This window comes from Eimeria necatrix, genomic scaffold (assembly GCF_000499385.1).
Source record: "Eimeria necatrix Houghton genomic scaffold, Enh_scaff141, whole genome shotgun sequence".
In the NCBI taxonomy this organism is placed as follows: domain Eukaryota; phylum Apicomplexa; class Conoidasida; order Eucoccidiorida; family Eimeriidae; genus Eimeria; species Eimeria necatrix.
This window is the reverse complement of record NW_013654938.1, coordinates 47281-71646: the sequence shown is the minus strand read 5'-3', so window position 1 is coordinate 71646 and position 24366 is coordinate 47281. Positions and strand designations below refer to the sequence as shown.

Genomic DNA, 24366 nt, shown 5'->3' with positions numbered 1-24366 from the left:
CACAATTTATGACTGCGCAGCAACACAAGATAAACTAAATATAAGAAATAATTGTAAATTCAAAATTAAAATTAAAAATTAAAATTAAAAATTAAAATTGAAATATAAATTTAAATTAAAATTAAAAACAAATAAATAAATAAAACCCAAACAACCACGTCAAGAGCTCACTAGCAAATAAATAAATAAAAACAATAAATAAATAAAATAAATAAATTAATAAATTAAATAAATAAATAAACAAATAAAATAAATAAATAAAATAAATAAATAAATAAATAAATAAATAAAAAGCTAATCAGATAATTAAAATAAATTGAGATATAAAAAGAAATAAATAAAATGACGGAAGAGTGCAGCAGCAGCAGAGGTGCAGCAAAAGGCCGAAAGAAATAAAAAAATAAAAATCAATAAATTAAATTAAAATAGTTAAATTAAACTAATTAAATTAAATAAATTAAATTAATTGAATTAAATTAATTAAATTAAACTAATTAAATTAATTAAATTAAATTAATTAAATTAAATTAAATTAATAAATTAATTAAATTAAATTAAATCAAAAATAAAATAAAACTAACTCACGCAGTGCGCCCCGCAGCTGCTGCAGCAAATCAGCGGCTGCTGCTGCTGCAGCAGCAGCTGCTGCTGCTGCAGCGACAGCTCATCGCCGCAGACACACTGGCCCCCCGTTGCAGAAGCTCCACCTAATCAAAAAGCAACACAAAGTCTGCTGCTGCTGCTGCTGCTGCTGCTGCTGCTGTGGCTGCTGCTGCTGTGGCTGCTGCTGCTGCTGCTGTGGCTGCTGCTGCTGCTGTGGCTGCTGCTGCCGTGGCTGCTGTTGCTGCTGCTACTGCTGTGGCAGCTGCTTCTGTGGCTGCTGCTGCAGTCGCCGGTCTGCCTGCTGCTGCTATGGCTGCTGCTGCTGCTGCTGCTGCTGCTGCTGCTGCTGCTGCTGCTGCTTACAGTTGTGGGCAGAAGATAAGGCGTTGCGGGGGCGGTGGGGAGCCGGGTGGTGGCGGCTAGCTGCCTGGCTAGCTGCGTGGCTAGCTGGGAGAGTTGCTGCGTGTCGGTGTTGCTGCTGCTGCTGCTGCTGCAGCAGCAGCAGCTGCTGCTGCTGCAGCAGCTGCTGCTGCTGCTGCTGATACTGCAGGAAGTGCTGCTTCGCCCGCTGCTGCTCCTGCGCTGCTGTGGGGTGATCCACAACCCCCGCGGGCTGTATGTACACCCGGCGGGGGCTCACGTGCTGCTGCTGCTGCTGCTGCTGCTGCTGCTGCTGCTGGTGCTGCTGCTGCTGCTGCTGCTGCAGCGGGGGCGGAGGCGGCGGCTGCCGCTGCCGCTGGAAGGGGCGGCGGTGCAGCAGCTCGGGAGGCAGGGGCCCTCGCGTCCTGCAGCAGCAGCCCACAACAGGTCTAGGGTTTAGGGTTTAGGGTTTAGGGTTTAGGGTTTGGGGGGTTTGGAGGCGCTGCGAAGGCCACTAGCTCTCCCGGCGCGCAAACCCTAAACCCTAAACCCCAAACCCTAGCGCGTCAATCCTGGAATTCAGCGCAGGCCCCGAAGAAGCAGCAGCTGCGGGCGTGAAGCAACTAGGGTTTAGGGTTTAGGGTTTAGGGTTTAGGGTTTAGGGTTTAGGACTTTTCAAAAGCCATGAGGCGGCAAACAAGATCTTTCTTCAAACCCTTCACGGGAAGCCCCAAAGCCCGACAGGCCGCGCTCAGCTCCGCCACCGTGTGGCAGTGCAGCCTGCGCAAACCCTAAACCCTAAACCCTAAACCCTAAACCCTAAACCCTAAACCCTAAACCCTAAAGCCTAGGGTCACTTCGAGAGCTGCGACGCCTGCAGTCGGAAATACTGAAGGGCATTCGTGCGTGGCAGTGCAGGGCTCAAGACTAGAGGGTTTAGGGTTTAGGGTTTAGGGTTTAGGGTTTGCGTCCTTACTCTTCTACTGTCCTCATCGCGTCGCTGCACGACTCCTCGCCAGCTCCTCCACTGCCATCTCGCTCAGGAAACCCTAAACCCTAAACCCTAAACCCTAAACCCTAAACCCTCAACTCCTCCTTCTCGCCTTGCTGCAGGTGCAGGCAGCTGCTGAGCAGCAACGATCCGAGGGTTTGCGGTTAGGGTTTAGGGTTTGCAGGCAAGGGTTTAGGGTTTGCAGGCTAGGGTTTAGGGTTTGCAGGCTAGGGTTTGAGGCCTAGAGCTGCGCTGCAGCTGCATGGCCCGGAAGAAAAGCGCGGTCAAGGGTTTAGGGTTTAGGGTTTAGGGTTTAGGGTTTAAGGTTTGGGCGGGGTTGCAGCGGCTGCGCTGCTGCTGGCCTCGAGAGAAGCAGCGTCGGTGGCGGCAGCTGCAGTGTACGTACACCCGGGGCTTGTCTCTGCTGCTGCAGCAGCAAAACAGCAAAGCGAAGCAGCAGCAGCGCAGCAGCAGCGCAGCAGCGGCTGCAGCAGCAGCTGCAGCAGCAGCTCTCAGGTGTACGTACACCTCGACTCCCGCGGACCCAAACCAACCCCTAAAACCCTAAATTCAATCTTCACTTTTTAAAATTCAATTTTATTTTTATAATTTAAAACAAATAAAGGAGGGGGGCCCCTCTAGAGGGGCCCCAACCGCTGCAGGAGCCCCGCCGTGCATGCGCGCAGCAGTCCGAGCGCCAGGGCCCCCGAGGCCTTGGGAGCTCCAAGTGCAACTCTTTTTTGAATTAAAATGATTTAAATTAATTAAATTATTCATTTAAAATGCAAACTTTCCATTATTTCTCTTTTTTGTGCTCCAAATGGACCCGCAGAACACTCGCCGGCGCCGCCGCTGCTGGGGTGTATGTACACCTCAAATGCTGCAGCGACAGCCAAAACACCGCGAAGCAGCAAATGCAGCCCCAGGGCCTAGGGTTTAGGGATCAGGGTTTAGGGTTTAGCGCTCAGGGCTTAGGGTTTAGCGCTCAGGGACCAGGGTTTAGGGTTTAGGGTTTAGGGTTGGCGCTGTAGAACCCCACTCTCTGCCCAGCACGTGCGAGCTGTACATGCTGCACCTCTTGGCCCAGCAGGTACTAGCTGCAGCTAGCTGCAGCTGCAGCTAGCTGTAGCTGGCTGTGGCTAGCTGTAGCTAGCTGTGGCTAGCTGCAGGCTGTAGATAGCTGTAGCTAGCTGTGGCTAGCTGCAGCAAGCTGTGACTAGCTGCAGGCTGTAGATAGCTGTAGCTAGCTGTGGCTAGCTGTGGCTAGCTGCAGCAAGCTGCGGCAAGCTGTGGCTAGCTGTGGCTAGCTGTGGCTAATGGCTAGCTGTGGTTAGTTGTTATAAGCTGTGGCTAGCTGTAGCTAGCCGTAGCTGGCTGTAGCTAGCTGTGGCTAGCCGTGGCCAGCTATGGCAAGCTGTGGCTCTCTGCAGCTAGTTGTGGTGAGCTGCAGCTAGCTATAGCCTGCTGCAGCTAGCTATAGCCTGCTGCAGCTAGCTAGCTACAGCCTGCTGCAGCTAGCTATAGCCTGCTGCAGCTAGCTATAGCCTGCTGCAGCTAGCTACAGTTTGCTGCAGTTAGCTACAGCCTCCTGGAGCCAGCTGCAGCTAGCTACGGCTTGCTGCAGCTAGCTGCAGCTAGCTACGGCTTGCTGCAGCTAGCTACGGCCTGCTGCAGCTAGCCGCAGCAAAGTTTAGCTAGCTGCACAATGAGTGTTGGCTGCAGCAGGCAGCGTTTGCGGGGAGCATTTGCTGCTGCCACCGGATTCCCCAGGGGCGAGTTGCTGCTGCTGCTGCCGTGCTGCTGCTGCTCTTTGCTGCTGCCGTGCTGCTGCTGCCGTGCTGCTGCTGCTACGTGCTGCTGCTGCTGTAACTTGCTGCTGCCGTGCTGCAGCTGCTTTTTGCTGCTGCCGTGCAGCTCTTCGCTGCTGCAGCTTCTTGCCTGCTGCTCCTGCTTCGGTGGTACAAGCCGTTGCTGCTGCTGCCGCTGCTGCTGCTGCTGCCGTTGTTGCTGCTGCTGCTGCTGCTGCAGAGGCTGCAGCAGCAGCAGGTTGCCTACCTCACTGGCCCTCTAAATCGGACTTTTATATTTTAACAAATATATAAAACATAAATATATTATTTATACATAATATATACTTATAAACATATTATATATATATAATATATATAATATATATATATATATGATATATATATTACTTATAATATATATATTTATTATATATTTATTGTTATTAAAACCAAACTCATCCATTAATTTATATCTGTATATTCAGATGCGTGGGTCCTTCCTCAAACGCTTCAGCTGCAGCAGCAGCAGCAGCAGCAGCAGCAGCAGCAGCCCAAGCGCTCTGCTGCAGCAGCAGCAGGAGCGTTCTGCTGCTGCTGCTGCTGCTGCAGCAGATCTCGCCAAACATTTGACAGCAGCAGACCCTCACACCCACTGCGAGGCCCTAAAGGCCCCTGCCGGGGCCTCTGGGGGGCCCCCAGGGGGCCCCCAGGTAGCCTTTGGGGGGCCCCCACAGGGGCCCCCCAAGGGGCCCCCAAATGACCCCAAGAGGGCCCCCAGAGGGCCCCATAGGGGGCCCCCACGGGGCCCCACAGGGGGCCCCGCGAGGGGGCCCCCCGGAGTCCCTCAGGGGCCCCTTGGGGCTTCTTGACCTGGTTAAGGGGGGCCCCATTAGGGGGCCCCATTCCTCTAGGGGCCCCCCAGCAGCCTTGGGGGCCCCCCGCAACCCTGGGGGCCCCCCGCAGCTTTGGGGGCCCCCCGGCAGCCTGGTGGGCTGGGGGGCCCCCCGGCAGCCTAGGGGGCCCCCCGCAGCTTTGGGGGCCCCCCGGCGCCCCTGGGGGCCCCCAGGGGGCCCCTGGGGGCCCCCAGGGGGCCCCTGAGGGCCCCCAAGGGGCCCCTGGGGGCCCCCCGAGCTGCTGCTGCTGCCTCTCGAAAGTGGCAGCTGCGCAGCAGCAGTTGGGGTGTACGTACAGCTCAGGGTTTGCCAGCAGCTAATAAACATGAATACAAAAACATATAGATCTTCCAATGCCTCAACAAAGCCACTGCGCCACCAACAAGGGGCCCCCTTGGGGGCCCCCGGGGCCCCCAAAGGGGCCCCCAGGGGACCCCTTGGGGGCCCCCAAAGGCCCTTCAGGGGGCCCCCCGGGGGCCTTTTGGGGGCCCCCCGGGGCCCTTCAGGGGCCCCCAGGGGACCTTTTGAGGGCCCCCAGGGGGCCCTTCAGGGGCCCCCAGGGGCCCCCGCGGGTCTCGCAAACCCCCTGAAGAGACCAGGGGGCCCCCAAGAGCTCCTAAGGGGGCCCCCTAGATAGCCCTGAGGGGTTCAGTGCCTTAGGAAACCCTAGGGGCCCCCAAGGGCCCTCTGGGGGCCCCCAGGGGGCCCCTAGGGGCCCCCAGAGGCCCTTTGGGGGCCCCCAGGGGGCCCCTGGGGGCCCCCGAGAGTTCGTAGGCTTCGAAGCGGCGAGTGGGCCTTTGCTGAATATTGCAACTGCCGAGGCAGCTGCTGGCCATAGCTAGCTGCAGCTAGCTGACGAGATGAAGCTGGCTAGCCAGCTGCTGAGGAGCCGCCAGCAAGGGCGTCAGCTGCCCAGAGAGCTAGCTAGCCAGCTAGCTAGCTAGCCAAGCAGCCAGCTAGCCAGCTAGCCAATAGCTAGCTAGCCAGCTAGCTAGCCAGCTAGCTAGCTGGCCATGGTGGCGCTGCCCATCACATGCACTGCGTCTGGCTCGGAGGAGAGGCTGCGGAGCCCAGCTAGCTACAGCTAGCTACAGCTAGCTGGCCGTGGCTAGCTAGCTGTGGCTAGCTAGCCGTGGCTAGCTAGCCGTGGCTAGCTAGCTATGGCTAGCTAGCTGTGGATAGCTAGAATGTGCCGGGGCTAGCTGAGGGCCCACACGCGGAGTTGCTGCGGCGGAGTGAGCCAGGAGACCTCCCGCCAAACCCTAAACCCTAAACCCTAAACCCTAAACCCTAAACCCTAAACCCTCGGCGCAGCCTATCGCTTCGAAGCTCCATCTGGCCGCCGTTCGTTCATGGCGTCCTATTGTTTTGCGTTTTGGAACTTCTCGAGCTCTGCAGGCGCGCGCAAACCCCAAACCCTAAACCCTAAACCCTAAACCCTAAACCCCAAACCCTAAACCCTAAACCCTAATTTGTGTTTGTTTGTGCCCCACCGTTTTCAAGTCCTTCGCGGCCCTGAATCAAAAGGCCCACTGGGATCCGATCCCCAGGGGTGCAGCCTTTGAGCTGCATTATCAACTCGTTTTCTTCCCTGCAGCAGCAGCAGCAGCAGCAGCAGCAAGAGCGGTAGCAGCAGCAGCAGCAGCAACAGCAGCAGCAGCAGTAAAAGCGGCAGCACAGCAGCAGCGACACTGCCCTGCGCTGCTACCAGACGCAGCAGCAACAGAAGAAGCAGCACGAGCGCCAAGAGCAGCAGCAGCACTACAGCAGCAGCAGCAGCACTGCAAGCAGCAGCAGCAGCAGCAGCAGCACCACTACGAGAAGCAGGAGCAGCAGCAAAAGCACTAACAGCAGCAGCAGCAACAGCAGCAGCACTAAAAGCAGCAGCGCTAACAGCAGCACCACAGCAGCAGCACACCGGCAGCAGCACAACAGCACACACCAGCAGCACAACAGCAGCAGCACAGCAGCAGCAGCAGCAGCACAGCAGCAGCAGCAGCAGCAGCAGCAGCAGCAGCAGCAGCAGCAGCAAACCTGATGGTTTTGAAGACTCTCATTAGCCGCCCCACCGACTGCACTTTGCGTCGCAAGGCCTCAGCGCGCTCCCGACTTATTGGAGTGCCAGCGCCTGCAGCAAAACCCTAAACCCTAAACCCTAAACCCTAAACCCTAGTCCCTAAACCCTAAACCCTAAACCCTAGTCCCTAAACCCTAAACACGTGCAGTGAGTGGCAGCCCGAACTCTGAAGCAAATAAATGCTCTGCCCAAGCTCGTGGCCGCAGCTGCTCACGCAACCCAGAGAAACCCTAAACCCTAAACCCTAAACTCTAAACCTTAAACTCTAAACCCTAAACCCTAAACCCTAAACCCTACTAGGAGGCCGACTTCTGGGGGCTGTTCCCTCTTCCGCGAGCACGATGTTCGCACGCATTATCTTTACTACCTGAAAAGCGAAACGCCACAAACCCTAAACCCTAAACCCTAAACCCTAAACCCTAAACCCTAAACCCGGGTAGACGACCCTCACAAACCCTGATAAGCCCGAGACCCCAAACCCTAAACCCTAAACAAACCCTGAGCCCTCAAACGTCGCAGTCATAAACCCTGAACCCTGACAAACCCTGCTAAGCCCTAAACCCTAAACCCTAAACCCTGAACCCCAAGCCCCAAACCCTAAACCCTAAACCCTAAACCCTAAACCCTAAACCCTAATGGCTTGCCTCCGGAGGCAGTTCAACATTGTCGATCTCTTCGTCTTCTTCTCCCTCTTCCAGTGAAGGGTTTAAAATGCCGTACAGCATTTCAGTGACTGCGCCCCAAACCCCAAACCCTAAACCCTAAACCCTAAACCCTAAACCCTAAACCCTAAACCCTAAACCCTAATCCCCCGGCACTAGAGCCATTCTGTAAACACCTCTGTCTGCTGCGCGTCTCGCTTGCGAGCTAGATTTGAGGGTTTAGGGTTTGCCGAAACCCTCCTGCCAGCTCCTGCCCCGGGAGAGCTTTCGAGCGTTTAGGGTTTAGGGTTTAGGGTTTAGGGTTTAGGGTTTACCTTTTTCGGAGACGAAGGGAATAGACCAAGTGAAGATGTCCATAAAGTTCGGCAAGTGGTAAGGGTGAGGGCTGTAGTTAAACTGCTGAATGTTTAAAGTGTTGTTCTGCGCACACAAACACCAATTGCTGCTGCTGCTGCTGCTGCTGCTGCTGCTGCTGCTGCTGCTGCTGCTGCTGCTGCTGGTGTTGGTGCTGCTGCTGCTGCTGCCGCTGGTCGTGTTGCTGCTGCTGGTCGTGTTGCTGCTGCTGGTCGTGTTTCTGGTGCTGCTGCTGCTGGTCGTGTTGCTGCTGCTGCTGCTGCTGGTCGTGTTGCTGCTGCTGCTGCTGCTGGTCGTGTTGCCGCTGCTGCTGCTGGTCGTGTTGCTGCTGTTGCTGCTGCTGGTCGTGTTGCTGCTGCCGCTGGTCGTGTTGCTGCTGCTGCTGGCCGGGTTGCTGCTGCTGCTTCTAGTCGTGTTGCTGCTGCTGCTGCTGGCCGTAATGCTGCTGCTGCTGCTGGTCGTGTTGCTGCTGCTGGTGCTGGTCGTGTTGCTGCTCTTGCTGCTGCTGCCGCTGCGGTTGCTGCTGCTGCTGCTGCTGCTGCTGCTGCTGTAGTTGCTGCTTGTGCTGCTACCGCCATCGCTGGGGAAGCAAAAATAGTCCTTGAAGTTTTGCAGCAGGTCTTCTTTGCTGGAAACCCTAAACCCTAAACCCTAAACCCTAAACCCTAAACCCTAAAAACCCTAAACCCTAATCCAGAAGTACCTCGAACTTAAGGACTGCCCCTTTGTTGTTGTACACGTCGCAGTAATTCGGCGCCGAAAATATTGTAATGACCTGCGCCAAAAACCCTAAACCCTAAACCCTAAACCCTAAACCCTAAACCCTAAACCCTAAACCCCCAGCGTAAGCCCTAAACCCCAACCCCAGCCACACCCCCAAGCCTCAAACCCAGGCCCCACCCCGCAAACCCCAAGCCCCAAGCCCCAAACCCCAAACCCCAAACCCCAAACCCCAAACCCTAAACCCTAAACCCTAAACCCTAAACCCTACCGTCGGAAACCCTGTTTTGAGGTTTGTCTGGTGCATCTTGTACCCCTCGAGCTGCGCCTCGTGGGCCCTCAAAATCGACAAAAGTCCATTTCGATCTAAAAAGGAACTCGCGGCGGAATAGGCGAAGAAAAAGGAGCAGCCGCGCACGTCGTTGGGGATGAACGCGCCTGCGCAAACCCTAAACCCTAAACCCTAAACCCTAAACCCTAAACCCTAGCCCTGGCCGCAGGGCCCTGCGGGCCGCGACGGCGCTCCACGGGACCCCGCAGCAACCACGCAGCGGCGCAAACCCTAAACCCTCGAACCGCCGCCGGTCCGCGCCGCCGCAGCAAACCCTAAACCCTAAACCCTAAACCCTAAACCCTAAACCCTCAGAGAAAGCCCCCGCTGCTGCGAATTCCCAAGGCCCTTTTTCAGGGTTTAGGGTTTGGGCCTCCAGAAGCCCGGGGTTTCAACCCCGGCGCTCGGCGCCTCCCACCGCCTGGAACTCAGGGTTCACCGCCTAGGGTTTAGGGTTTAGGGTTTAGGGTTTAGGGTTTAGGGTTTACCGTCGACGCTTTGCGCCAGCTGAGCGTCTGCGTCTTCTTTTGCTTCGTCGAGAGGATCCGCCCAAAGCAAGTCGCAAAATAAACCTCCTCTTGGGGGTTCCTGGAATCTGTTGATGCCTCCTATTTGGCTCAGCTGCGCGCAAACCCTAAACCCTAAACCCTAAACCCTAAACCCTAAACCCTAAACCCTAGGCCTGGGCGCCGCTGCGCGGCGCCGCAGCGAGGCCGGCGGGCGGGATGCGAAGCCAAACCCCCGCTGCGCTAAACCTCCTGTGGCCCCGAACCCTAAACCCTAAACCCTAAACCCTAAACCCTAAACCCTAAACCCTAAACCCTAAACCCTAAACACTCACCACCTTGAGCTCCGGGCTGAGACCCCCATGAAGTGCAAGGAACTTGCCGTTGATGACTGCCGCGAGTGGCAGCGAGTCGAAGCTCTTGAGAAAAACAACGCAAACCCTAAACCCTAAACCCTAAACCCTAAACCCTAAACCCTAAACCCTAAGCTCTGCAGACCCCCACCCAAAAAGGCGCAAACCCCGGCGCGCGCGCACAAACCCCAGAAGAGGGTTTGAGGGCTCGCGCGGGGAAACCCTAAAAAAGGGTTTGGGGCCCGCGCTTGCCAACCGGGCGCAAACCCTAAAAAAGGGTTTGGGGCCCGCGCTTGCCAACCGGGCGCAAACCCTAAAAAAGGGTTTGGGGCCCGCGCTTGCCAACCGGGTGCAAACCCTAAAAAAGGGTTTGGGGGCGCGCGCTTGCCAAGCGGGCGCAAACCCCAAAAAAGGGTTTGGTTGGGGCCCGCGCTTGCCAACCGGGTGCAAACCCTAAAAAAGGGTTTGGGGGCGCGCGCTTGCCAAGCGGGCGCAAACCCCAAAAAAGGGTTTGGGGCCCGCGGTTGGCGAGCGGGCGCAAACCCTGAAAAAGGGTTTGGAGGGTGGGGGCGCAAACCCTAAAAAAGGGTTTGACGGACCTCCATGAAGGCGTAGTAAACCTCCATGTCGAACTTGCACTCGCACTCGTCTCGGAAGTTAAAAAAACATGTCATTTGTCTGCACTCGTGGTTTCCCCGCAGGAGCCAAACCCTAAAAGGGTGGTTTAGCTTCAGGGCGAAGAGCAGCAGCAAAACCTCGATGGAGAAGCTGCCCCGGTCCACGTAGTCCCCCAGAAACAAGTACCTGCGCCGCAAACCCTAAACCCTAAACCCTAAACCCTAAACCCTAACGCCGAACAGCCAACGAACAACAAGCACAAACAGACAAGCTCCTCGCGCTCCAAAACTCAAAATAGGGTTTAGGGTTTAGGGTTTAGGGTTTAGGGTTTAGCACAGGCCCCGAGAGGCGCTGCTCAGGCGCACGCGTTTACCTCTAGGGTTTAGGGTTTAGGGTTTAGGGTTTAGGGTTTGCGTACTGGGTTGTGTCGGGGTCGCCGCCAACATCTAAGAGTTTCAGCAAGTCATAGTACTGGCCATGAATGTCCCCAACCACTGCGCCGCACAAACCCTAAACCCTAAACCCTAAACCCTAAACCCTAAACCTTAAACCCTAAACCCTAAACCCTAAACGCGCAGCCCCGCGCGCTCCGCTCTCGGCCCCGAAGCCTCCGCCACAAACCCTAGGCTCTGAGGCTTTGCCGTAAGCCCTAGATAGATCCTAAACCCTAAACCCTAAACCCTAAACCCTAAACCCTAAACCCTTCGCGGATCTTTGCGGGTTTATAAACCCTCGCAGGGTTTATAAACCCTTTTGAACACCCCAAAACCCTCCCAAGTCCTCTAAACCCTCAAAAACCTTCCCAAACCCTCCTAAACCCTTCCAAACCCTCCTAAACCCTCGTAACCCCTCCAAACCCTCGAAAGCCCCCCTAAGCCCCAAAGCCTTCTAAACCCTAAACCCTCGGATGCCCCTAAACCCTCTAAAGCCCTTCCAGGGACCCCAAACCCTCGCAAACCCTCGCAAACCCTCGCAAACCCTCGCAAACCCTCGCAAACCCTTGCAAACCCCCGCAAACCCTTGAAACCCCAAACCCTCGCAAACCCTCCGAACCCTCGAAACCCCAAACCCTAGAAAACCCCGCGCTACCTAAACCCTAAACCCTCGCAAACCTCCCAAACCCCTGAAGCCCCAAACCCTCGCAAACCCTCGAAACCCTGGAAGGCCCAAAACCCTCGCAAACCCCGAAAGCCCTCGAAAGCGGAAGCCCCGCCACCCCCCGCAACCCCAAACCCTAAACCCTAAACCCTAAACCCTAAACCCTAAACCCTCGCAACTCACTCTCCAGTTGGGCGGGGCGTCTGGACCCTCCGGAAAAAGAAAAGAAGATGATAAGGGTTTAGCGGGAGGGGGTTGGACAGAAGAGACAACGCGGTCATGTTTAGGGTCTGGGAGAGGGTCCATGATTGAAGAGCTAGGGTTTAGGGTTTAGGGTTTAGGGTTTAGGGTTTGGGGCCCGAGGGCGAGGGTTTGGCTGCGCGCTGGGCCGACGCGCAAATCACCGCCGGAGCCCCAGAAAACCCCCCCAGGGCCCTGGCTGGCGGCGAGGGTTTAGGGTTTAGGGTTTAGGGTTTAGGGTTTGGGGCCTAGGGTTTAGGGTTTGAGGCGGTCGCGAGTCCGGGCTCGCCGCAGCCGAGGCCACCCCCGCGGATACGAGACAGACGGGCAGAGGGACAAACCCTAAACCCTAAACCCTAAACCCTAAACCCTAAACCCTAAACCCTCGCTGCAGGGGCTGCAGCTCAAAGCAGAGGTGTATGTACACTGCAGGGGCCTGGGGTGGTGGCTGCAGGGGAGCAAGACCGCATGATGGAGGGTTTAGGGTTTAGGGTTTAGGGTTTAGGGTTTAGGGTTTGGCGTTTGGGCTGGGGCCGGCGCGGAGAGAGGAAGAAAGGTCTAGCGGCTAGGGTTTAGGGTTTAGGGTTTAGGGTCTGAGGCAGCGAAGAAAGCAGCGGCTGCAACACTTAGAGCGGCAGCTCTGCAGCAGCAGCAGCAGCAGCAGATATGAGGGGCCCTTAAACCCTAATTATTCTTTTTATTTATTATTTCTTTTTATTAACATTTAAAATTAAACACTAACTTCAAAAGCAAGGCAAAACCGCAGCAGCAGCAGCAGCAGCAGCCGCAGCCGCAGCCCTCTCGCTCGCCGGCGGCGGCGAGGGTTTAGGGTTTAGGGTTTAGGGTTTAGGGTTTAGGGTTTGCGCTTTGCCCTTCACTGCGCCCCCAGCTGCCCTACACACAAACCCTAAACCCTCGCAGCTGCAGCCGCGAGCCCACTCGCCCCCAACCCCGTGATCGATGGACTGACACTAAGCCCTAAACCCTAAACCCTAAACCCTAAACCCTAAACCCTAGTTCCCCCGCAGCTTCTCTCCCCAAGCCCCCGCCGCTCCCCTTCCAACCCCTCGTCCAAACCCTAAAACAGGGTTTTGCGCTTCGCCGCACCAGCAGTGGGGCGCCCAGGCACAGCAGCAGCAGCAGCAGCAGCAGCAGCTGCTGCTGCTGCTGCTGCTGCTGCTGCTGCTAAAAGAAATGAGCTATAGCAGCAAAAGAGCAGCAAAAATTAGCAACGGAGTTCAGGTGTACAGACACCTCGCGCAGGGAGCCCTGCCAAACCCTAAACCCTAAACCCTCAATTAGGGTGTCCCTACGCTGCTCCTCGCTTAACCCTAAACCCTAAACCCTAGCAGTCCGCAGCTCAGCCATCCCTACGGCTAAACCCTAAACCCTAAACCCTAAACCACTGACAAGACCAGACTTTCGACAGAAGCAGTTGCTGCAAACAAAACCCCCACGCAGCTGCTGCTGCTGCTGCCACAGCCGCTGCTGCTGCTGCCACAGCTGCTGTTGCTGCTGCCACAGCTGCTGTTGCTACTGCTGCTGCTGCTGCTGCTACAGCAGCTGCGGTAGATGCTGCTGCTACAGCTGCTGCTGCTACAGCTGCTGCAGCAGATGCTGCTGCTGTTGCTGCTGCGGTAGATGCTGCTGCTACAGCTGCTGCAGCAGATGCTGCTGCTGCTGCGGTAGATGCTGCTGCTACAGCTGCTGCAGCAGATGCTGCTGCTACAGCTTCTGCTGCCGCTGCGGCAGCTGCTGTTGCCGCTGCAGTAGATACTGCTGCTACGCTTACTGCTGCTGCTGCTGCAGCTGCTGCTGCTGCTGCAGCTGCTGCTGCTGTTGCTGCTGCAGCTGCTGTTGCTGCTGCAGCTGCTGTTGCTGCTGTAGTAGATGCTACGGCTACACCTGCTGCTGCTCCAACGCTCGCTGCAGCATCAGCAACTGCTGCTGCTGCTGCAGCTGCCGGTGCTGCAGCTGCTGCTGCATCTGATGCAGCAGTTGCTGCTGATGCTGCCGCTGCTGCCGCCTCAGTTGCTGAGGCTGCAGATGCTGCAGCAGCTGCTGGTGCTGCTGCTGCTCCCAGATCATCTGCTGATGCTGCTGCAGCTGCTGCTGCAGCTGCTGCTGCAGCTGCTGCTGCAGCTGCTGCTGCAGCTGCTGCTGCAGCTGCTGCTGCAGCTGCGTTCAGCGGGTTCGAAGGCCACTGGCGCAGGCTTAGGGTTTAGGGTTTAGGGTTTAGGGTTTGTGGGCGCCGTAGGTTTGCCTGTGCTGCTGCATGAGGGTTAGCTGCTGCTGCAGTTCTTTTTTCTTTTCTGGATTTGTTTCTTCTTTAATTAATTCTTCCAAAAACAGCAGCAACTCTTTCATTTTCAAAAGAGATATTACTGGGATTTTAAACTCCTGCTCCAGTGCTGCAGCAGCAGAAATGCTGCTGCTGCTGCTGCTGCTGCTGCTGCTGCTGCTGCTGCTGCTGCTGCTGCTGCTGCCTGCAAAGCAGCAGCAAACGCATTTCTTGTTTCGCATTTTTCAATTCAATTTTAGTTTTTATTTGCTGCTGCTGCTGCTGCTGCTGCTGCTGTGTTCTTGACGCTGCAGCAACGCGAATTTTATTCCTCTTAATGGCATTTCTTTGCATTTAGCATTTTATTTATTATTTTCAATTATTATTTTTATTTATTATTTTTATTTAATAATTTTATTTATTATTTTCAATTATTATTTTTATTTATTATTTTTATTTATTATTTTCAATTATTATTTTTATTTATTATTTTTATTTAATAATTTTATTTATTATTTTTATTTATTATTTTTATTTATTATTTTTATTTATTATTTTTATTTATTATTTTTATTTATTATTTTATTTTGTTTATTTACTTTTATTTAATTCTTTTTAGCATTTTTTATTTCCTTCTTTTACTCCCTAAATCACTAAAAAAGAAATTGAATTAATTAAAAATAAATTAAATTAATTAAAATAAAATTAATTAAAAATAAATTAATTAAAATAAATTAAATAAAGACAAATTAAATAAAATAAAATTAATTAAAATGATTTAAAACAAATTAAATTAATTGCCAAATTGAGTTTTTTGCTGCTCTCAGGCAAACCAAACTAAATCAAAATAAATTAATTTAACTGAACTGATTTAATTAATTTAATTAATTTAATTAATTTAATTAATTAAATTAATTAAATTAATTAAATTAATTAAATTAATTAATTAAATTTAATTTAATTTAATTTAATTTAATTTGTTTCAACTAATTGGATTAAATTGATTAAATTAAATTAAATTAGTTCAATTTAATTTAGTTTAATCTACTTCAATTAATTGAATTAAATTAATTGATTAAATAGATCTAATTCAATTTAATCCAATAAATTAAATTAAATCAATTTAACAAATTAAATCAAATTAATTTAATTAATTTAATTATTTAATTATTTAATTATTTAATTATTTAATTTATTTAATTTATTTAATTTATTTAATTTATTTAATTAATTTAATTAATTTAATTAATTTAATTTATTTTCCCCTCACCCTCCGCCACTTCTTCTCTGTCCAGCAGCACAACAGCAGCAGCAACAGAACAATTTGCTGCTGCACTTTTTATCTTTTTAATGGAAGCTCTTAAAGCAGTTCCGGAAGTCAAAACATCATCCAATAACACCACACGAACCTCCTTTTGCTGCTGCTGCTGCTGCTGCTGCTGCTGCTGCTGCTGCTGCTGGGGCTGCTGGGGCTGCTGCTGCTGCTGCTGGGGCTGCTGGGGCTGCTGCTGCTGCTGCTGGGGCTCGGTTTGGCCTGCTTCGCCGGCTCCGCTGCCGCTGCCGCTGCTGCCGCTGCTGCTGCTGCTGCTGCTGCTGCTGCTGCTGCTGCTGCTGCTGCTGCTGCTTGGCAGCAGCAGCTCCGTGGCTCCAATGAAGGCGCCGCCCTCTCCGTGTTGCTTTTCTTCTTTTCTGTCGAAGAGAAAAGGAACTTTCAAATTAAAAAGATATGAAAGCGCCACGGCGGTGGAACAGACCAGCGGGATGCCCTGCGGTGTACGTACACCCCAACACCCACACCACCAAACCCTAAACCCTAAACCCTAAACCCTAAACCCTAAATGCGCGTCTTCACGTGTTTCACCGCCTTGCTGTTTACTGCTCAGCGCACAAACAGCCAAACCCTAAACCCCAACCCTAAACCCTAAACCCTAAACCCTGAAAGGGGTGTTCCGGGTGGAAGAGGAACCGGAGGTGAGTGGGGCCTCCGGCGCCTCTCCGTGAATTATAAAACCCCTAAAACACGGATTTAGGGGTTTATTGATTTAATTTATAATTATTTATTTTTAATTGTGAATTTAACGAAGCAATTCGTGAAATTGGAGCGCTTCGCGCGGGCGCGAGCTGCGGTGTACATACACCCGGCGCGGGCGCGCGAAGGCGGCCCGCGGCCGATCTCGGCCGCCAGAAGGCGGGAAAGCGCGGAAAAAAGCGGAAATAAAAGTTGGAAATGGAAAAAGAAGAAGAAATGGAGCAGAAAAATCGAAAAAGGAGCGAAAATGGCGGCGAATCGCCGAAGATCGGACCTTGTAGGCGGGCGCGAAGAGCAGGTCGCAGTGCAAGTTTCGGGTGTACAGACACCTCGCGAACGCCTCCGCTGCTGCGCGCAAACTTCTTCCGTCATTTAATTTTCCAGAATTAAAAAAGAAAAAAGATTTTCTTCCACTCTTCAAAATGAAACTCCCAAACAGCAGCACGCCCTGCCCGTGCAGCACCCGCAGCAGCTCCCGCGACTCCGCGCACAGCCCGCTGCTGCTGCTGCTGCTGCTGCTGCTGCTGCTGCTGCTCTGGCTCATTCTCGGACTGCTGCTGCTGCTGCTGCTGCTGTTGCTGTTGAGGCTGCTGCTGCTGTTGCTGCTGTTGCTGTTGGTGCTGCTGCTGTTGCTGTTGTTGCTGCTGCTGTTGCTGGTGTTGCTGTTGCTGCTGTTGTTGCTGCTGTTGCTGCTGTTGTTGCTGCTGTTGCTGTTGTTGCTGCTGCTGCTGTCGTTGCTGCTGCTGCTGTTGCTGCTGCTGCTGCTGTTGCTGCTGCTGCTGCTGTGGGGGGTTGCTGCTGGGGAGCAGCTGGGGCTGGTGGGGTCAGGAGCCCTTCTTAAACCCTAAACCCTAGAACCTCAACCACACACACTAAACCCTAAACCCTAAACCCTAAACCCTAAACCCTAAATTAGGGCTTTTCTCTGCGGGGCTGCTCGGCAAAGTGAAGCCTCAATGTACTCTCCAACGGCCATTACGAGCTTCTCCCACCGCCAGGGTTTAGGGTTTAGGGTCTAGGGTTTAGGGTTTAGGGTTTAGGGTTTTGTGGGCCTTCTTGAAAGCTTGGCTAGATTAAAAATTAAAGAATAAATTATTTATTTAATTTTTTAGTCGAAGAAGACTCAGCAGCACAATAAGGAAAGCCCTAGGGCTGCATGCTGCTGCCGCTGCTGCTGCTGCTGCTGCTGCTGCTGCTGCTGCTGCTGCTGCTGCTGCTGCTGCTGCTGCTGCTGTTCGGTAGCATATTAAACAAATACACAATAAAAATAAATAAATTGAAAATAAATAAATTAATTAATCAAAAATAAATTAATTAATTAATTAAAATAAAAGTTTAATTTCTTTCGTTTTGTGGCAGAGCTTGTGACGCACATACACACTTCTTCCCCAACGCTTACACCCTAAACCCTAAACCCTAAAACCCTAAACCCTAAACCCTAAGCCCTAAGCCCTAAACCCTAAACCCTAAGCCCTAGACCCGGATCCGTAAACCCTGAACCCTAAACCCTAAACCCTAAATCCCAACCCCTGAAGGCTAAACCCTAAACCCTAAACCTTAACCCTAAACCCTAAACCCTAAACCCTAAACCCTAGCCCCTGAAGAGTTGGTTGTTTCTGTTGTTTGCCAAAAAGGGTTTTGAATATTAAAAAGTGAAATTCAAAATCATCTTTGCAGCAAATTAATTTCAGAACATTTCTTTCAAATTGCTGCGAAATAAATAAATTCTTTAATTATATTTTTATTTAAATAAAATTAAAAACAAAAAATCTGATGCAGCAAACCCCATTAAAAGATCTGGTGTACATACACCTCAGGCAGTACAGTCTGCCTTGCTTTATGAGGGTCTTCTGTTCAATAACAGGGACTCTAACTTTAGGGTTTAGGGTTTAGGGTTTAGGGTTTATGGATTAGGGTTTAGGGTTTTAGGCTTAGGGCTTGTCGTAAGGGGTTTCGGGCCTAGGGTTTGGGGCGTAGGGTTTGTTGGTTGTCGTCGAGCGAAGGCATCAGCCAGAGAGAAAGAGTTTAGGGTTTACGAGGGTTTAGGGTTTACGAGGGTTTAGGGTTTACTAGGGTTTAGGGTTTACTAGGGTTTAGGGTTTACTAGGGTTTAGGGTTTACCAGGGTCAAAATTTGCGTCAATTTCGCCTTTTCTTGACGAATATGTCCATTTGTTGAATTATATTTATTTATTTTATTTTATTTTATTTTATTTTATTTTATCTTTTAAAATCATTTTAGAAAAAAAGAAATAAATTGCAATTAATTTCTTTCCGCTTCCCCGCTACCTCCTTGACTCGGATTCAAATCCATTCAAACTGCCTTTTTATTGTTTTATTTCCATTTATATTATTCCATTTTATTTTTATTTTGTTTTATTTTTATTTATATTTTCATTTAATTTTATTTTTTCTTTTTTTGATTTTTTTTTCTGCATGCAAATTCGTGTTTGTGCGGGCGGGTGAGGTGTACGTACACCCGAGTCCACCCAACTGCAAAGGGTCGGAAAAAATTATTAAAAGAAAATAAAGAAAGCAAATAATAAAACTAAACAAATAAAACTAAATAAATAAAAATAAATAATAAAAATAAACAATAAAAATAAATAAATAAATAAAAGTAAAAAGGAATTAAAGAAAAGAATCGAAGAATAAAAGTAAAACGGCGCATGCAACGAGGTGTACGTACACCTCCAGCACTGAAGTGCAAAGAAATAAAAAAAATAAAATTCATTTAATCCAATCTAAAATGCAACCTGCAAACGCGACCAGCTAGCTGGCTAGCCGGTAGCTGGCTAGCTAGCTAGCCATCTAACTAACTAACTAACTAACTGGCCACCTAGCTAGCTAGCTAGCCAGCTAATTAACTACCTGGCTAGCTAGCTAGCTAGCTAGCTAGCCAACTAACCAACTAACTGGCTAGCTAGCTAGCCAGCAACTAACTACCTGGCTAGCTAGCTAGCTAACTAACTACCTGGCTAGCTAGCTAGCTAGCTAGCTAGCTAGCTAGCTGGCTAGCTAGCTAGCTAGCTAGCTAGCTGAGAGCGCGGGCCAGGGTGGAGAAAAAACGAAGAAAAGGCCTTTTGAGTTTGGAGAAGTGCCGAAAAAGAAATTGGCCGAAAGGCCAAATAAAATGGTCCAGTGAGTGTTCTTTAAACAAAAAGCAGGCCTAAACCCTAAACCCTAAACCCTAAACCCTAAACCCTCAGCCCTTCCAGCCCCACACACAACACCGAAACACAAGCAACTACACACACACACTCAAAAACAACTAGGGGCCCCCAGGGGCCTCTTTTAGGGCCCCCAGGGGCCCCCAGGGGCCCCCAGGGGGCCCCAAAAGAGGCCCCTGGGGGGCCCCTGGAGGCCCCCAACAGGTCTTTGGGGGGCCCCTGGGGGCCCCCTGGGGCCCCAGCAGTTCAGGGGGCCCCCGGGGGCCCCCAAAGGGTATTAACCAAGCCTTAGGGCGCAGCTGCTGCTGCTGCTGCTGCTGCTGCTGCTGCTGCTGCAGCATTAACTCTCCAGCCAATTGAGGGGAGGGGGGCCCCCGGGGGGCCCCTGGGGGGCCCCTCCGGGGGACTCCGGAGGGTTTAAAGGCAAAAGTGTGGGGCCCCCAGAAGGGTCTGGGGGCCCCCCTGCTGCTGCTGCTGCTGCTAATTTAGAAGGGTTTGGAAGCAGCACTGGGGGCTGCGCGAAAGGCAAACTCGAGACCCCTAAGCAGTCCTGCTGCTGCTGCTGCTGCAGCTGCTGCTGCTGCTGCAGCTGCTGCAGCTCGTGCAGCTGCGGCTGGCGCTGCACCGGCGGCTGCTGCCGGAGCTGCTGCTGCTGCTGCTGCAGTTGCTGCTGCGGAAGCTGCGGCGCCTGTGCCAGCTGCGGCGGCTGCTGCAGCTGCTGCAGCTGCTGCTGCTGCAGGTGCTGCTGCTGCAAGTGCTGCTGCTGCAGCTGCGGCTGCGGAAGCGGCGGCTGCTGCAGCGGGGGCTGCTGCAGCGGGGGCTGCTGCAGCGGGGAACGCTGCTGCTGCAGCTGCGGCTGCAGCTGCGGCTGCTGCAGCTGCTGAAGTTGCTGCTGCTGCAGCGGCTGCGGCTGCAGCTGCTGCTGCTGCAGCTGTGGTTGCTGCACCTGCGGCTGTACCTGCGGTGCCCGCGGCTGCTGTAGTGGAGCCTGCTGCAGCTGCCGCTGCTGCTGCTGCAGCTGTTGCTGCTGCTGCTGCAGCTGTTGCTGCTGCAGCTGCTGCGACTGCAATTGTTGGCGCTGAAGCTGCTGCTGCTGCAGCTGTTGCTGCTGCAGCTGCTGCTGCTGCAGCTGTTGTTGTTGCAGCTGTTGCTGCTGCAGTTGTTGCTGCTGCAGCTGTTGCTGCTGCAGCTGCTGCTGCTGCATTCGCTGCTGCTCCAGTTCTTGCTGCTGCAGCTGCTGCAGCCTTGGGAAGGGCAAGCCGCAGTCGCTGCTGCTGCTGGGGCACAGCGGCGCCGTAGAGCGCGAGGAAGCAGCAACAGCATAAGTGGGAGCAGCAGCAGCAGCAGCAGCAGCTGCTGCTGCTGCTGCTGCTGCTGGAGGAGGGTCTGTTTCCCCGCCGTACGGGTCTGCTGCTCGGAAGCTCATGGGCGGACACGGAGCAGCGCGAGGCGCTGCTGCAGCAACAGCAGCTGGTGCTGCAGTTGCAGCAGCAGCAGCTGCTGCTGCTGCTGCTGCTGCTGGCGGGGGGGCTTCTGCTGCTTCAATTGGGGGCCCCCGTTGCTGCGCTGCAGCTGCTGCTTCCTCCTTGACGCTTCTGTCTGTTTGTTCTGCTGCTGCTGCTGCGAGGCCGTTGGGCTTCAAGTGTTGCTGCTGCTGCTGCAGGCGGTCCGCGTCGGGCCGCTGCTGCTGCTGCTGCTGCTGCTGCTGCTGCTGCTGCTGCTGCTGCTGCTTCGACAGCCACCAGGCCCGCTCCACCTCCAACATTAAACAAGGAGACAACTTCATGTTTCCCAAGGGCCTCCTCATTAAGAAAGAAATGACAGCCCTCACTTCGGCTTCGGTGGGGGGCCCCCCCGGGGGGCCCCCGGGGGCCCCCGGGGGGCCCCCCGGGGGGCCCCCCGGGGGGCCCCCCGCCAAAGGGCTGAAAGCTGCTGCTTCGGCCTCGCCGCCTCTCTGGCCCACAGCAGTCCATTGGGGCCTCGCAATGCATGCGCTCTGCTGCTGCTGCTGCTGCTGCTGCTGCTGCTGCTGCTGCGCTGCATAGGGGGGCCCTGGGGCCTCGGGGGCCCCGGGGGCCCCGGGGGCCCCCGGGGGCCCCCCGGGGGGCCCCACAGGTTCAGCAAAAGCTATCAGCCGCGGCTCCAGTGTTTGCTGCAGCGAGGAGGCCTCCGAGGGCCCCGGGCTGGAGAGGGGCCCCCCTGCTGCTGCTGCTGCAGTTCCTGCTGCTGCTGCTCCCGCTGCAGCGCCGGGCAGCAGCGGCTGCTGCTGCAGCTCGAAGGCGCTGTACAGAGTGGGGCTGCTGCCGGCGGGCTGCTGCAGCGCGCCGCCGATGTCTGCGGGCGCAGCAGCAGCAGCAGAAGCCGCTGCTGCTGCAGTTGTCGCTGCTGCAGCAGCAGCAGCAGCAGCAGCAGCAGCAGCAGGGTCCTGCAGCTCCTGCTTTATCCGCTTTCTGCTGGGGGGGGCCTTTCTCCGGGAACTCCGCCGGTACTTCCGAGGAGACAAAGAAGGAGACTCAACTTCTTGCTGCTCGCAGTCTGCTGCTGCTCTGCGGGCTGGAGCGCCTTCTGCTGCTGCTGCTGCTGCTGCTGCTGCTGCTGCTGCTGCTGCTGCTGCGGCGTCGGGGCCCTCGGAGCCGCACGGGGGGCCCAGGTACACGGGCCCCGCGGCTGGGGGCCCCTCGGCCAGCATCTGCGGCGCTGCAGCAGCAAAAGGGCCCCCAGCAGCAACTCAAGAAGACTGGCAGCAGCAGCAGCAAGAAGTTGGTGGAGCCATGCGGCTGCTGGGCTGTACAGACAGCTGCGGCGGGGGGAGAGCCGCAGCCGCCGCTGCTGCTGCTGCGCTGCTGCGCGGCTGCGCTGCTGCAGTGCCGCCGCCGCCGCGGCTGCCGCTGCTGCCGCTGCTGCTGCTGCTGCTGCTGCTGCTGCTGGGCGGAGGCGCGGGCGGCAGCAGGCTACGGCGAGCCCCCTGCAGCAGCACTAGGGAGGCGACGGGGGAGCTGGGGAGGCGCTGGGGAGCTGCTGCTGCTGCTGCTGCTGCTGCTGCTGCATCGGAGCTGCAGGCAAAGCGCCGCAGCTTCCTGGGGCAGCATCAGCAGCTGCGGGGGCCCCTGCAGAGGGAATTGGGGGCTGGGGGAGGTCCGGGGCAGCTGGGGCGGCAGCTGCGTCTGGAGCCGCAAGCAGCAGCAGCAGCGCAGCAGCAAGAGTGCATGCTGCTGCTGCTGCTGCTGCGGGGGGAAACGAGGCAGCTTCAGCCGCAGCCAGCCGACGGAAAGGATTCTAATGCAGAAACAAAAGAAATTAAAGCTGCGGAAGAGCTGGGGAAACAGACAGAGGCAGAGGCGGCTCTCGGGGCCCCGGCTACTCACAGCCCCCTCCAGGTCGGTGGCGCAGAGGTGGAAACCGCGGCGCAAAAGGCCTCAGCCGCTAAATCCAAGCAATATCTGCATAATAAAAGCAGTTTTGTTTCTTTTTTCCCAAAAAGATTCGCCGATTAAGCGGCTTTCCACGGAGTATTTCAAGTGGCGGTGGGCGGCGTTCAATGCGCGGCTGTCCGTCTGAGGTGTACGTACAGTCCGCGTCGAGTGCTTCTTCGGAAAGCGCTTTGCAAGTTCCATTTCTTGAATTCGGGAAACTCGCGCGATTTCGAACTTAAATTGCGGAAACTTTCCGGATTTGTTTCGCTTTTTCCTTTTGCTTTCCACTTTCCGCAGCTTTCCCGCCATTAAAGCCCCTTTACCCCACCACCGCAACCACCTTCCTCCCCTCGGGTTGCTTGGCCGCGCCTGTCTGTCCGTCTTCCGCGCATTTCCGCTTTTCTCGCCAACTCCTTTCGGATCTTTTCTTCATTTTCGAAAAAGAAAGCCTCGCGTGCTTCCTTTCGCCTTCGTGCTTCGCCTTCCCGGCCTCGCGCGCCGCCCGCAGCGCGACTTGCACAGCAGCAGCAGCAGCAGCAGCAGCAGCAGCAGCAGCAGCAGCAACTCCCGAAACTCCCCGCCCCGCCCCAGAAAATGCTCGAAGCCAAACTCCAAAACGCAGTGGTCCTCAAACGCGTTTTCGAGGCCATGACTTGCCTCGTCAGCGAAGTCAATTTGGACTGCGACGAGTCCGGACTCAAACTCCAGGTGAGCTGCACGTACACCCCACGGTGTACGTACACCTCAAGTCTTGTGCGCAGTGTCCGCGCAGCAGAGTGTGTTTTGAAGTGTCTGTACACCAGAGAAGGCTTTCGAGTGTCTGTGCACCTGACTGCGTCTTCAAGTGTCTGTACACCTGGCATTCGGGTGTCTGTGCACCAGAGAGCTTTCGAGTGTCTGTGCACCTCAGTAGCTCTTCGAGTGTCTGTACACCTCAGAGTTTACGCGACGGACCAGCCTAAGTTTTCGAGTGTCTGTACACCTGAGCATCTTTCCAAGTGTCTGTACACCCAAACACCTCTTCAAGTGTCTGTACACCTCAGCACCTCTCCAGGTGTCTGTACACCTCAGTGCGTCTCGAGTGTACGTACACCTGAACAAACCCCGAGTGTACGTACACCTGAATGTACAGCCCAAGGCTTCCCTAAAGTTGGAAGATGTCCATTTATATCGAACTGTATGTACACCTAAGCACCTCTCCAGATGCGCCTTCACCTCAGCATTCCTCGAGTGTACATACACCTGAACACTACTCCTCGAGTGTACGTACACCTGAACACTCAGGCCATGGACCAGTCTCACGTGGCATTAGTTTCTTTAAAGTTGGAAGATGTTGGTTTTCTGCACTACCGCTGCGACCGGCCGCGGTCTTTGGGGCTGAACATGTCTTCGGTGGTGAAGGTCTTCAAACTCTGCAGCAGCCAAGACACTGTCTCAGTGCAAAACGAAGACGAGGGGGACCTCATTACTTTCGTCTTCGAAAACAACGGTCTGCTGCTGCTGCTGCTGCTGCTGCTGCTGCTGCTGCTGCTGCTGCTGCTGGGGGGGATGGGGGGGTGCTGCGGGGGCGTTCGGCGGAGCTGGCGCCCCGGCGCAGCCGCGGCGCCTGCTGCTGCTGCTGCTGCTGCTGCTGCGGGAGGACTCAGACGCTGCTGCTGCTGCTGCTGCTGCTGCTGCTGCTGCTGCTGCTGCTGCAGCTGAGGAGAAGACGTCGACGTTCAGCCTGCGGCTGATGGGGATCGAGCAGGAGTCTTTGGGAGTGCCGGACGAAGAGGAGAGCGACGTGGAGATAACTTTCAGCGCGAAGGAGTTTGCGTCGATAGTGAACACTCTGAAGGAGTTCAGCGACTCCGTGCGGATCGACGTGGACAAAAACGG

General features: G+C 54.0%; 4 protein-coding genes across 4 annotated transcripts in view; 1 reads left to right on the top strand and 3 right to left on the bottom strand.

The window, feature by feature from the left end:
* Window positions 1-576: 576 nt before the first annotated feature.
* On the bottom strand, window positions 577-1956 carry ENH_00013410 (hypothetical protein; the record flags this gene model as incomplete). Its single annotated transcript, XM_013584239.1, has 4 exons — window positions 577-707; window positions 967-1388; window positions 1636-1743; window positions 1940-1956. 4 exons carry the CDS (start codon window positions 1954-1956, stop codon window positions 577-579), a joined length of 678 nt encoding a protein of 225 aa, XP_013439693.1.
* A 4041-nt stretch (window positions 1957-5997) lies between these two features.
* On the bottom strand, window positions 5998-16882 carry ENH_00013400 (serine/threonine protein phosphatase, putative; the record flags this gene model as incomplete). The annotated part of the gene is made up of 16 exons (XM_013584238.1): window positions 5998-6029; window positions 6131-6228; window positions 6672-6765; window positions 7012-7081; window positions 7377-7447; window positions 7691-8367; window positions 8441-8505; window positions 8722-8888; window positions 9270-9402; window positions 9623-9706; window positions 10240-10444; window positions 10677-10752; window positions 13007-13774; window positions 15148-15643; window positions 16398-16701; window positions 16869-16882. 16 exons carry the CDS (start codon window positions 16880-16882, stop codon window positions 5998-6000), a joined length of 3354 nt encoding a protein of 1117 aa, XP_013439692.1.
* Window positions 16883-19415: 2533 nt separating this feature from the next.
* Window positions 19416-21764, bottom strand: ENH_00013390 (hypothetical protein, conserved; the record flags this gene model as incomplete). The annotated part of the gene is made up of 1 exon (XM_013584237.1): window positions 19416-21764. The coding sequence occupies one exon, from the start codon at window positions 21762-21764 to the stop codon at window positions 19416-19418; it is 2349 nt and encodes a 782-aa protein (XP_013439691.1).
* Window positions 21765-23082: 1318 nt separating this feature from the next.
* The window catches only part of ENH_00013380 (proliferating cell nuclear antigen 1, putative), a gene marked incomplete at both ends in the record, with an annotated part of 1893 nt that continues 609 nt past the window's right edge, over window positions 23083-24366 (top strand). Inside the window, 3 exons of the mRNA XM_013584236.1 lie at window positions 23083-23196; window positions 23773-23977; window positions 24186-24366. The exon at window positions 24186-24366 is cut by the window's right edge and continues 103 nt beyond it. Of these exons, the coding sequence (XP_013439690.1) occupies window positions 23083-23196; window positions 23773-23977; window positions 24186-24366 (500 nt within the window). The remainder of the gene's footprint in view (window positions 23197-23772; window positions 23978-24185) is intronic.